Below are 13,480 nucleotides of genomic sequence, written 5' to 3'. Positions count from 1 at the left end.
TGCATCATAACGACTTTGCAAGGACAGTGGCAGACAGACAAAATATCCCGATCTGTGCTAGTGTCTAAATATCATAATCAAATTACCGGTATATATATATATATATATATATAATAAATTTGATGATACTGATTATGTCCAAGTTACTACCGCTCTGGTATATATTACTAATGAAGGGTATTCACAAGAGCAAAAGGGTACCCCAACTGTTATTATGTTGTAACCTTATTAAGAAGGCTCTCTCGACAAGAACATTGGCTGACAGCCAGGCAGCAATAAATTAACAAGAAGAAATCATTTGGGCGCAGAGAGGTCGGATACTTTTTATTATCCAATAAAAATCACTAAGCACACATTTTGAGATGAGTCCAGAAGCAACATCAGTTCTGCTATTAAAGCCTTCACACTATTTAAGTTTGCTAATGAAGCATCCATGTAACCAAAACAATTGGGTTCTCAAAATGACAACTAAATCATCGATACAAATGAAACATTAATTAGATGACAAGCTTGAGAGAAGCTGTGATGTAGTTTTTAGTTTCCAAAGTATTCATATTTGACTCTGACATTAACATTGCTAGATGTTATTATTATTATTATTATAATTTTTTATCCAAACCAATCTGAGGTCAACCAAAATGGATTTGGGGATGAGGAGGTAGCTGAGGTCATCCCATAAAATAAAAATACCGATAAGTAATTACGAATGGCTCTACATGACTTCACTTCAGCCTTCCTCGGTGAGCTTCATAGATCCCAAAGCATAATTTACTTGAGCGAGCCTAAAGATCACGTACATATATGATGTTTATCTTTTGACAAAAATCATTAGCCAAACACATCAAGCTTCATTCGGTGATTGCTTTGGGAGTCACAAGTCAATAGTGCAAGGCCATGAGATGGGCTGGTAATTCTCAGATGGGATTTTTGTGTCATTTCCATCAATCATGATACTCGGAATGTCCTCTTCCATTAGGGATGTAACTTGGGTCGGTGGATGAGCATGTCAGGTGTTTGCGAGACATTTTATCAGGCTTCGTAATTGGTTTGCACCGGGTTTTTTTTTGGACAGGCCTTTCGAGAGCCAACATTTATATGCAGATACAAGAACGTTGACGAGCATAATTCTTTTATATTTATATATATTTATGGATGAACTTATGAATATATATTGATAAAAAGAGATAAAGACAGAGTCCCTTTGTTAGCTAATGACAGAGAATGGCTTTTCTTTTAAAATATTTATGCAATTAATCTTGGCCTGTACTTAACAAAAAAAAAAAAATAAATAATAATAATAAATCAATAAAAAATGAACAAAATTGAACATTTGACCTTTTCGACACAAAATAATAATGACCATAATAATATATAATATTATATAAAAACTGGTGTAATGTAAGTGCTGAAATCTATCTCAATTTATTATATGCTGCGTAGACCAGATTTTATTTTGTAGGATTCCCGTCACCATTTATCTCCCTTGACAATTATTAGTGACTCTCTGACGTGACTTGATGAGAACATATTGATCATGCCAGTTGTTCAGGTACTCAAAACTAAGTGAGCTGTAGACAGTGTAAAAATCTTATGAGCATTACTGATATGAATGACAGCTATATAGCCCAACAGTAATTGCTTTGCACATGTTTGCATCCTGGTAATAGCCTGGCCCAACAAAATCATTTCAACCATGAATCAAACATCTAGGCCAGTGAAAAAGCTTCAAGCACTTTGACATCGTATTTGCTTTCGAACTTAAAACGAATTTACGGTAATTGAAATAAAATAGTCGACCTTATTGATGCGCTGAATATTATACAGAGGTTTCTCATCCATTTAGAAGTCCTGCCACTCCTCTAACATATTTGAAAATCAATTTAGAGGAGATGCCCATCCTTTTTCTCACAATAGAAATGGGGTTGAAAGCAGATCTTATAAAAGAGGAAATCTCATCCCAAAGAACTGATGTGTATAAAAAGAAGTCTCCATTGCAAATTCCCCAATCCACATCATGTTCTATTTCCATCACATTACGCTGCAAGCATATTTAAATTTGATGCATTCAACCTGATGCAGTGCACACACAAACACACACACAAGCAGCGACTATCACTGCAGAAAGCATGATGCCGTGCAAAGACTTTGGCAGATGATGGTATGCAACAGCTCAGTGCATTCTGCTTCTTGGACTGTGACTTGGACTGCATCAGCACCCACTGTGGAAATATGACAAGGTATCTGCCATGAACATAATTCCAGATGCTCCGGGTGGGCTGCTGCCGGAGCGACTGGCAAGAGTGACTCTTGTGATAAAAGCAGCTTTGACTGCTAGTGCAGCAAGTATCACTCTGGAGAAGTTTGGGCTGAAACTCGGATGCCAGTGTATCTGTCAGAGGCTGGAGGGGGGAAGGACATGTTGTCTAAGGGGCTGATTCGCTCCACTCATTCCGAAATGCGTTTGTCTTGTTAAACTGCCACGCGTGAGCTTGCTACTGGCAGTTCCGATTCTTTCTGCATTAATGCACTTTTTTTTTTTGTCTTCTCAAAGACAAATACACCTTCCACCACCAGCTCCACAATATAAAGATAAGAAATAAAATAAAAATAGAAATAGATAAATATATTTTTTTATAAATAAAAATAAATAAGATAAATATAATAATATAAAATAGGTTAAAAAATAATTGCTCACCATTTACCTTATGATTATTTCCAGAAATCAAAATGTGAATATAGTCAAGCATCCCTCGCTATGTTTTACAAATTCAGAGTTGTTGCTTGTGGTCGTCCTTGCTGAGAATGATGCTTACATTCTTGGCATGAAGTCCAACTCATCAAAGTGGGAAAGAGAGAGAGAGAAAGAGAAACGGGTCGCTGATAGACATCAAGGCAATTCCAAGGTCTAACCGTGCAGCCTAGTAACAGCGAGATGGCAACCGAGCTTATTGCAAAAGATGGTTACACATTACCCCCCCTCCTTCCTCCTCCTTTTGTATTGCCGCCTCCTGCTGTATAACCTCGCTAACATTGTGTTGATGTTTGCTGGTGTCACTGAGGGCGCTGTATTCCACTTTTTCTTTCATTGAACAAAATCTGACGTCATGTGGCATTGGCAGGGACGCTCACAGCTCTGCAATAGACAACTTCTTTCCGCATTAACACACCTCTTTTTTTTATTTTTTTAATTGTTGTTGCAATTGAGTCCAATCTGCAATGCCATATTGGAACACGGCAACGCAATAGTGATGTAAACTAAATCTCTTGTCCAGAGTGTAGGCTGAAACATTGTGATTGTGGCCAAATACTGCACAATTAAATGGCCTGCAGTTATCTGGCGGGCAATGATTAAAAATAATAATACCGTCTTAGTTGGCAAATCACCCTTGGGGGGGAAAAAAAAAAAAGAGGGGGGTGGGGGATTATTCCGGTACTAAAACCACCATGTACTTTAAATTACATGCAAAACATTGCAGTCATTTGCATAAGAAAATCATTGTATGAACAAATGACTGCCATAAAATGGCACCTCCAGTATACAGGTGGATTTGCTCCTCAAGGTAAAATCCTTCCCGAACACAGTCAAGTTTTGCGTTAAAGCAAACAATACTTTTTTTTTTGGATTGCCGTAATAAAAATCAGATAACAGCTCAACCTCTGAGGGCAACTCGTACAGCTTGTAATTTTTTTTTTGCAGTACAAGGGGAGCAGATGCTGACTCATGAGGGGCATATAGCAAGATCCCAATCTAATTTTGATGTAAAGATTCATTGCACACACTCAAACCACCCCCACACACACATACACAAAATTCTGCATCCACCAAAACTTTGTTGTCATCAGTAAAGAATGCAAACTATGAAATCCTGACATCAACATTGTGTACTGCAAGTGGAATCCCTAACCTCCTCGTTCTACTGCAGGAGCTTTCCAAGATGATGATGGTTGAAACGCAACATGCAGTCAACTGCAATGCTCTTCTGGGATTTCCAGCTGGGCACAGCACTAACAAGGTTAGTAACAAGATTGTGCCATCAGGGAAACTCGAACCAAGCAGCAGTAATGCATCTGACTTACAGACATTAAGAGCCACTTCGGCTCTCCACATGGATTTTCATATAAATATAGATCTGGATTAAAAAAAAAAATGGGGTCGGCACATTTTACGGAAATATTACAAGGAGCAGTTTCAAAATTGAAATAATGCAAATGAAGTGGAAAGTGTTTTTATTTCCTTCATGGGGAAAAAAATAAGTAGGTAGTCTTTGTTTTGCCTGCGAAAAGCCAATTTTAGTGTCTTCACAATAACTTTGATCATTTGCTTGATGGACTTTAATGTTCAAAATGGATTTGAAAATAGAAACTTCCTGAGTTTAAATTGTCTTTGTCAGATGTTAGTCATTTCCCACATTTCTAAAAGCGCAACATCTTTGGATATATTGAAAGTATTAGTCGGATGATGACACACGGGTAAAAAATATCAAGTGTATTGAATGAGTCAGGCAAAGAACACCATTTATATTCCATCCACAACTGTTCACATCTGGGATAAGACTTGCAGGACCTGAGGTTGTTTTGCCTCTGCAGTAGAACTTCCAAGATATGCAGCTTTAGGCTTTAGCGTGAACTTGTAACCTCAAAGGTCTGCTGCTCGTGATCCGTGAAAATAAGGGCAAGGCTTTATTATATTTTTTTATTGCCTTATCCAAACAGCATAGAAAAAGGGAAAACTACATTATAAATTCATTTTTCACCCCCCAAATTTTATTTACATGCATTAAAAAAAATCAGATGAACCTATGGAAAAACAATCACGGGGAAAAAAAATTAATTGGCTTAATTGTTCTAATACTTTTGAATAGTGTGGTGTTTTTTTTCCCTCCCCCTCCTGCTGCTGCTTTGCACTTCAAACCAAGCGCCAGTGATTGTGATTAACAAAAGGACATCTGTGGTGACATCTGAGTCGACCATATACCCCGAGAGCGCTTTTATTCCGCATGAATTGATTTAATCAAGTATTATTATTTTTTTGTTGCCGACAAAATACACTTTTGAATGAATCCCATCGCAAATTCAAATAGAGTTACCGAGCAGCTACAGTTGCAGACAGCGGCTTATCAATCAATAGTCATTGATTTTCTCAGCTCATTATGCTCTTGTTAAAGATGTTTCGTTGAGTTTTGGACAGTACTTTTATTCTCTAAATTGCTGAAATGTGCATTTAAATGAGATTAGTCTTGGCAGGAGTTCCACGCCGTTGCCAAAATACTGTCAAACTACAAAAGTGACAGTTGCTGATTGTTGACTGAAAAACGACACAAAAATAATGATACTGTGTATTAAAGACAGACTTTTTTTTTTTTTTTAATTCAAATCCAACCTCAATCTGCTCACGTCAGGAGCCCAAATGATTTTTGATCACTCTAGATAATAGAGTGCCCCCGCATGGGAGATGCAGAAGCAGCTTGGCTCTTGCTTTGTTTTGCTTGGTACCATTTCTTGTCATCTCTCGCCTCATTGCTAACACCCGCTCAAAGCCTCTTGGTCATGTCTGACATGATCATGGTGGAGCTTTCAATACACATGGAGGGCTCTTGTGATTCTCTCCTGTCAACTAGCATCAACCATCTCATCTTCAGACATTAGTTATGCATTAGTCGGACCCTTCTTCTCGAGCCGGGTGGCTTACGACTCATAAGGTTGCCTCTCGTGTTTTCGTTTGAGCCTTCTGAGCCTTTTCTAAAACATGCTGTAAACATTTATTTCAATTGTAATATTTGCCTCTCCCTGTGAGCAAAGATGACTCTTTTCCTCAACTCTCTTGGAGACGTTTATCTTCTAATCATGGGAGATGCTCTGCATCATTCCTTACATGCCTGGAGGAACAATATAGCAGAGTTAATCCTGTCAACAAATCCCGTGTTTCCCCCTCACGTCGTATGGGAGTACATCTGCAGAGCCCAACGTAATGCAAACCCATCCTCCGTTGCAATTTTTTTTCTCCCCCTCCAAATGCATCCGAACCACTAAATCAGCGAAACAAAGCCCATCCGTCTAAGAGTCTCACGGAAAATATCACCTGCCCCCTAAACAAATCTGCTCCCTTTGACACATTTGCTGCATGCCGGACAATAAATCAGCTCGCTAGCTTTGCGCCACCACGGATAGTTCCGAGTCGGGGGCTCCGTATATCTCAACAACTGAGAAAAGTCATTTACTTGCGGTCACACTCATAAGCCCAGGCGGTCATTGCTTTTTGAGTCCTGGAGTGTGCAAACTTGAGATGGATGGCTTGGGGGGGGGGACATATGGGTGTGCACTACATCAAATTAGAGCGGTGCTAAAACACGAATATGTGACGTGGGGGCGGTTTAAATTGTGGCACCTCTTGCAGGAATGAAACTTGATTCTCCAAGGGGTGGGGGCGTCTTATAGTCTTGATTCAGTAAGGCAGCCATTAAATAAAACCAGTGCAAAGAAATGTGTGAATGTGAAATGTCTCCACTTCACATTCGGCCTACTTTCTAGTCTGTGAACAAACATTTGTGTCACTTAAATCCAGCACCCAACTGCTTTGTTAGCGTAATATCTTTCTAGAAGACCATCAATATTTATGATTCCATATTAAGGACACAGACTTTAAAAAAAAAAAAAAAGTGTTTGTCATTTAACACGTGTACAAAGCCACCTAATTTACCTAGCTAATTGTCATAAATATTTAAATATATATTTTATTTTAATAAATATATTACCCCCACTACTGGTGCAGTGCAAAAAAACAAAATAACTAAAAAATAATAACTTAAAAAAAAAAAAAAAATCTAAGCACTTGTCATATATTATTACCTTATAAGGATGAATATTGCAATATACGTTTTCCATCATCTTCCACTTTGCGATTGACCCTGGTTTGAGCTCACCTGACGATGACTACCACTAGAAAATGGATGAGTGGGTGGATGATACTTTTTCTATCATCACCTTTATTTCCCCTTTGATTGATTGGGAGCTATCATGGGGTTAAAAAATATTTTTGAAAAAGAGGCTCAAGTTTATTTGTATGTATATCTCATTGCGCTTAAAAGAACATTTTAATGTGACAACTACATGGTTGGACTCTGCTTACAGACAGAACAAAAATATAATTTCCAGCCAGTGAGTCATTGACAACGTGATTGTCGGGGTGCTGCACAGTGGCTGCCCACTGAACTAAAAGGATAAATGCAGATGCATTTCATTGGACTTTGCATTTTAAACTTTAGGTTTGCACATCACACATATTGAGCTTTAACATGACAAGGTTCATGTTGCCATCTGCATTGTTGACTGAAATAATGGGTAAGAAAAAAAAAGGGGGGGGGGCGGGGGGTGTTGTATTCGCTGGAGCTTCAGTGCCAAGGTTAAGTTAGCGTCTGCTCAACAGTCCTGTCACTGGTTGCGGCAGGTTGTGTCTGACAGCTTTCCAAACAAACCGCATGTGAATTCCCACTATTTGCGCCAGTGTCTCATTTGCGTCACACGTTCTTCTTAATTGCCCATTAAGAATATGTCACAATCATCGCTGCCTTTTTTAGTGTCGCATTGGGGACTAAGCTGGACACCACTGGTGCAAAACGGGGCTCATTTAAATCCAGTAGCATTCAAAGCAAATCATTGCTCCCCCCCCCCCCCCCCCTACATGCAGACAGACCAAGCATCCATCCACTGCAGTCGCGCCACAAGCCGCAGTTGTTGCATGTTAGTGAGCTGCGCCCTCCTCCACATGTGCGACACATCGTCCCAATATCCCATCAAAAGGGAATCATCCAAATAATAATCGTGCAAATACTCACCACTTGGAAATAAAGCTCTGTTTTTTCTTTTTCTTCCCCCCCACCTCCAGTCTTTGGAGTTAATGAGGTTCTGACGCGTGGTCCGGCTGATGCGTCTCTGCTGCTTTTGGGGATTTCTTTCTTTCTTTTTCTTTTCTTTTTTTTTTTGCTTGTTGTCAGCGGTAAAATAAGAGAGAAATTGGCGTCTTGTCACCAAAAGCTCATCCCTTCAAACTATCCTTCCCGCCCCCTCCATGTAGCCATCTCACATTGGTGCTTCTTCAGGAGGGGCAAACCCTGAAAGCCGCGGGGGGCTGCGTTAGCGGCGCTCATCTGTCACGCGCTCCACTGGCCACGTGGACGCGCATCTCATGCTTGCGGGAGAGCTTGCCGAGTTGCTCGACAAATGGAAGCCCCCCCCCTCCCTCACCCCTACATCAACTAAACGTTACAAATAGCGTTACAAATACGCCCCCTTTTTTTTTTTTTTTTTTTTTGTGTGCTCCTTCTAATGCTTGGATGAAAAGACTGCAGAGGATTTGCCCACTTGTTCAGATGCAGGTGTCCAAGATCCAGTTAACCAATGACAAGAGATTCCGAGCTGACATTGATTTAGCAACATCATTTGAGTCAATGCAGCGAAGGTTGCATGGGTTGTACGGGCGAGAAGATAACTCCCTCGGTGTGACCTTGGGGGAAATGTTTTGGTCTAATCAGAGAGACGAGCTGTGGAGGGGGGAGATGAGATTCCTCTTCATAGATTGGACTCAAGGGTGCAGGGTGTCCTACCTCTGTTCTCATTGCCTCTAGGTTGTGCACCATGACTCACCGACCTGATGTATGCATGCTGTATGAGGACCAAGGTTAGATTTGATGACATCACATCAAGTGAAGACATCCAAGCCGTCAAATAGTGTCTGGGTAGAAGGAGGTAACATGAATTGGCCAGTGCATTTGAACCAGGGTGAACAAGGGGCTTGCTCTCACTCTCTGGAGGAAACTGTCATATTAACAACTCCCCTATCTGTAACTCTCCTCAGTTAGCTACTGCAAAAAAATAAAAATAATAATCCAGCGACTATATATACTGTGATATAAGTTGACCGACACAATACAGGTGTAAACATTTTTAGACAATGAAACAATAAAACAAAAAGTCATGAGCTGAAGAATCAAGGGAATTATTTCACGTTGTTGCCAAGAGGAAATCGAAATGTGCCAGCACAAAAAACAACAAAAAACAACTTCTACGAAAATGCTAATTAGTAATTTAACATTTGTTTGTGAGTAGCTCAAAGCATTAGCGAAGCTTAAGGGGCATGTTGTTTTGATAGCGCGAAAGCCTGAGCTAAAACTATCTGGAGTTCTTTTTCCAGCATGAACACGTTATAAATGAATAAAATCCCGTATTTTTTTTTTTTTCCTCACCGCAATGCATAATTTTACAAGTATCTGTTCTTCTACTTAATTGAGTGTGAGTAGCCTACTTTTGCCACCTCTGCTTAATCAAATTAAATTTCCATGGGTTTTCCCTCCTGTTCCCTTCGTGGCTCTTAGTTTGGTTCCATTTTAGTCCAATGTTTACCGAAACCCTTTGAGACTCTAAAAAGAATTAGTGCTTGTACTAAATTAGCTATGAGCTATGGTTAATAATTACAATGAAAGGGCTGTGGTGGTTGGTTATCCCAGGGAGATTTTAAGCAGACTTTGGAATGGTTATTTGAAAACCCAAAATATGACCAATCACTTTCTTTGAAAAGCGTTAACATTTGACTTCCATTTCCCGTGGTTAGGAAAGTGAATCGAGCGTAATGTTCCGTTTCTATGCTTTTTCAACAGTTCGCAAGCGCTCTACAGTTACTTTCCTTTCATTCATTCCTTAAGCCGACGTAATCGTGTCCTGGAGCTAACAATTATTCTGTGAGCTGCGGTAAAACTGACACCGAGATTCACGCTATTGCTAATGACCCCGCTTGTGGACAAGTAGTGCAAGAGTGTTTATCACAATTTGCCTGGCCTAATGTGTACAGGTGCAACATGGCAACAATTGAATTATTTGGAAGCCATGGAATAGAAAGTGAAAACTATTGAGGAAAGATTTTTAGATTGCACGGAAGAAAAAAAAAAAATCAACATATCTGTGGTAAATGTGTCTATATTTTGTTTTCTGAAGTCTGAGTAGATTTTGAATGATGTGAACGTTTTGGCCTTGATGCCACCAAGTCTCAAAGAGCTAATTAACTTGCTGATAAGCTGCTTCCAACACCAAATAAGGGACTGGCCCTCGCTCCCAGGGACGTGTCAAGGTGCAGTTGTTCGGCTGATGCGATTTCCCTTTTTAATTTGCCACCTTGATGGCCAAGATGTTGTCAGATGAGATCAATCATTTTCTAAAATGCTATGATTCTGCTATGTTGTGTGGACATTTCAATTCATTGATAATATCATGCCCATTAATGAGAGTTCAAATTGGCCCAATTGCCTTCAACACATTAGTTGATTTTAATTCTGGTGGATTCCCGCAACAAAAATAATTGCAAAGCACTTCACAAGAACTGTCAGCTGGCACATTATTAGGTACACCCGACCCCCATTAACAATGAAATTTTTTTTCCCCCTCAGTGTTTTATTTTTCTTTCCTTTCACTGCACCACTCTGTAATCCAACTAAATAGATGACCTGTGATCGGAGACTATGAAAGCAATCTGGCGCTTCAATCTTAATGAATCTCCAACTGTTTTAGGTATTGCTACATAAACTTTGTTAAGCTTGATGCTAATTGCTTTTGAAAAATTGATGGTTGTTAACAAGTCCGCTCACATACCATTAATCTGCCTCGCTCTCATTTATGCTAAAATACTTTTACTAAGTACCGAGTAGATTTACACGTTTGCAGATGTTCCGTCTATAATGACCTGTAAATCCAGAGATGCTACATACAAGAAAATCACCACGGTTAAACGGAACATAAATTTTAGAGGCTATAATGATGACCACATGATTTTATGCTACACTAATGAGGAACCTTGAGAGAGATAGCACCAGCCTAAATAATTGTCTATGTCCTCTGACAACACAAATGGTCACGGCCAATGGCTCATTGCAAGGACTTGACACTTTTCTATCACGTCATCTTGTTGATAGTAGCACATTCATCCTGTGTTGAACGATGGCTGGAATGAAGGCCAACGCATTTGAGTTAAAAGCCTCCCCGCTTGTCCCCTGATAAAAAATATACAGCCTGTCCCAGAAGTGTGTTGCTGCACATGTTATTTGACAGTGAAATTGCAAATTTGCATTTTTTTTTTCTTCCTCAAATGTCTTCTCTTCTTCTCTTGCGAGAGAATATTAAGGGCCTGATCAATAATACACTTGTAATGTGTTTGAATACATTGAGCAACATTATCATTCTGGTAAAGTGTGCACTATAGTACTGATAAGTGCTCCTAACATAATAAAAAAAAAATAATAATAAAATAATAGTAGTACTGAGCATGCAAACAACACACTGCAGTTCTCCCACGTTTTCTTGATATTATTCATGCTCATAACATTTGTTGTTTTTTAATGAAGGAAAATCAAACAAGCGCCTCGTATCTTTTTCTTAGATGTTCAACCTCAGACACATCCTGCAGCTTTAAAAATACATGTAGCATCAGTGGCATTGAAAAAACAGGCTTGCATGCCCACCGGCGAGCTCAGTGTGGAGTCTTCAAAGAGGCAGCAGCGGTGGTGATGTGGATTTTTAAAAGAAAGAACGATATACTCAGCATTTATGTAATAGATTTAAATAAATAAATAGATAAATAAATAAATAAATAAATAAATAAATACATGAATAAATAAATAAAAAATAATAATTTTGTCAAATTAAGGCCATTTGATGTCATTTGAGGACTATACTTGAAAAGAAAACAAGAAGTCACTGATGATTGGTAAGAAACAAAATGCACATTGTATGAAGAAAAATCCTGGAATTCCCATGACTATATTCTCGAGGAACTTCTCCTTCGATGCCATGGGCAGTCGCAAAATAAACCGTTTGCCGCAGTACATTGAAGTAGTAATTCAAAGTAAGCCAACAGATATGAATAATAGATGCGTGATGAGGGACAACCATTCATCATTATGGCATTTAGGTGGAAAGGCACAAGTTAGGTCAGCCTCAGTACGCCCACGGGGGAAATGCAAGCGAGCCCGCCAAAGAAAACAAACGCCCGCCTTTCTACCTCACGTTCAGCTTTGCGTTTACTCTGGAGGGCTTCGAGTGCCACGGGAAGCCGTGGAACACTTTCGATCAGCCGTATGGATGCAAAAAGGCAGAAACAGACGAAACCCTGAGCTTGAAAAATGTGACCAGGGCTTGTGTGAATAGCCAAATGCAGCATCTTAAGAAGCAGATAAAGAAAAGTGTCTGGCGTTGTTAGAAGAGAAGAAAACTTTCTATCTGGGACGCAAAGTCTGAACATTAATCTCCAGGGACAAAGTTGCTCTTGGTAATTTATGGTCTACGGGCAGGTTGTGCTTCCTCAAATGTCAGCCTATTTACAGAACGTGTAAGCTATTTCAATCACAATCACGTCGTCGGCCCATCCGTAAAGGTTAAGACCAATCACCACTGGGCATGGAATTGCTACGAATTATTGCACACATCTCTTTTTTTTGTTGCATTATCAATGGAATATGATTTTTTTTTTATGCTCAACCGAGGATGTAATAAAAAGCCCCGGGATCTTGTCAGCTCTTGGCTTGAATGCATGATCAACGGACCAGGCAAGGTGGTTTAGCGGTGTCCCTGCTGTCTGAGCAAATAATCACAATGTGTGACACTTTTAAATGACACAAGTCAAAGTACAGCTTCGGTCTAAATAAGAAGGTCTCCTTAAATTCCCGTCATCGCTGATGATGCGTGTTGATGTGTAGTTGAAGTACCGTATTTTCCGGCCTATAAGGCGCACCGGACTATAAGGCGCACCTTCAATGAATGGCCCATTTTAAAACTTTATCCTTATATAAGGCGCACCGGACTATAAGGCGCACCATTAATGCATCATGTCAGATTTTTAATCCAAATCAAATCATTCTCCATTTTATCTTTTTTATTTCAACTTCAGACGGAACAAATGACTTTATAATCATAAAATAATGATCCATAGTCTTTTTGAGTCATGATTCATAGTCTTCAGCGGGCCACTTATGATTGATTTCATGACACAATGCTTTGGGCCAGTTTAAATTTAGGAATTTGGTCCATATATAAGGCGCACCGGACTATAAGGCGCACTGTTGGTTTTTGAGAAAATTTTAGGTTTTTAGGTGCGCCTTATAGGGCGGAAAATACGGTAATAGCAAGGCTTCCAGGAAAGGAATTTTAACATTGAGCATTTTTTTGCAACGCAGAAAAATAACAGCCGGCATTAGCGTGGAGATTATAATCACAAACAAAGTTCACTGGAAATACTCATTGTCATGTTTTCACTGCTACCGTCCACATGGCCTGACATTTAATAGAAATAGACTGGCCGTCCTACATATTGCGCAAATGAGTATTTCGATAATGAGGTGACTACACAATCACCCTGCAGGACAATATATTAAATAACATTTCAGATTGGACAAAATAATTGCCTTTTGGCTTTGGGCCCAGAATGTGAAGAGCAAAGCAGCTT

At 39.5% G+C, this 13,480-nt stretch overlaps 2 protein-coding genes across 4 annotated transcripts in view; one reads left to right on the top strand and one right to left on the bottom strand.

Moving 5' to 3' along the window:
- The window catches only part of gabra3 (gamma-aminobutyric acid type A receptor subunit alpha3), a 35,875-nt gene extending 27,773 nt beyond the window's left edge, over positions 1–8,102 (bottom strand). For 2 of the 3 annotated variants that reach the window (XM_061299621.1, XM_061299623.1), the window contains exon 1: positions 7,833–8,102. The gene's annotated coding sequence lies outside the window, so the exon portion shown is untranslated. Of the gene's footprint in view, positions 1–2,702; positions 2,898–7,832 lie in introns of those variants that run through there. The other variant, XM_061299622.1, reaches the window with a different exon arrangement.
- The window catches only part of gabrb4 (gamma-aminobutyric acid type A receptor subunit beta4), an 82,947-nt gene that overhangs the window by 31,758 nt on the left and 37,709 nt on the right, over positions 1–13,480 (top strand). The window contains exon 3 of the mRNA XM_061299619.1: positions 3,924–4,013. Coding sequence (XP_061155603.1) covers positions 3,958–4,013 — 56 coding nt within the window. The 5' untranslated portion in view covers positions 3,924–3,957. The remainder of the gene's footprint in view (positions 1–3,923; positions 4,014–13,480) is intronic.

Source organism: Syngnathus typhle, linkage group LG15, assembly GCF_033458585.1.
Source record: "Syngnathus typhle isolate RoL2023-S1 ecotype Sweden linkage group LG15, RoL_Styp_1.0, whole genome shotgun sequence".
Classification (NCBI taxonomy): domain Eukaryota; kingdom Metazoa; phylum Chordata; class Actinopteri; order Syngnathiformes; family Syngnathidae; genus Syngnathus; species Syngnathus typhle.
This window is presented reverse-complemented; position numbering and strand designations above follow the sequence as displayed.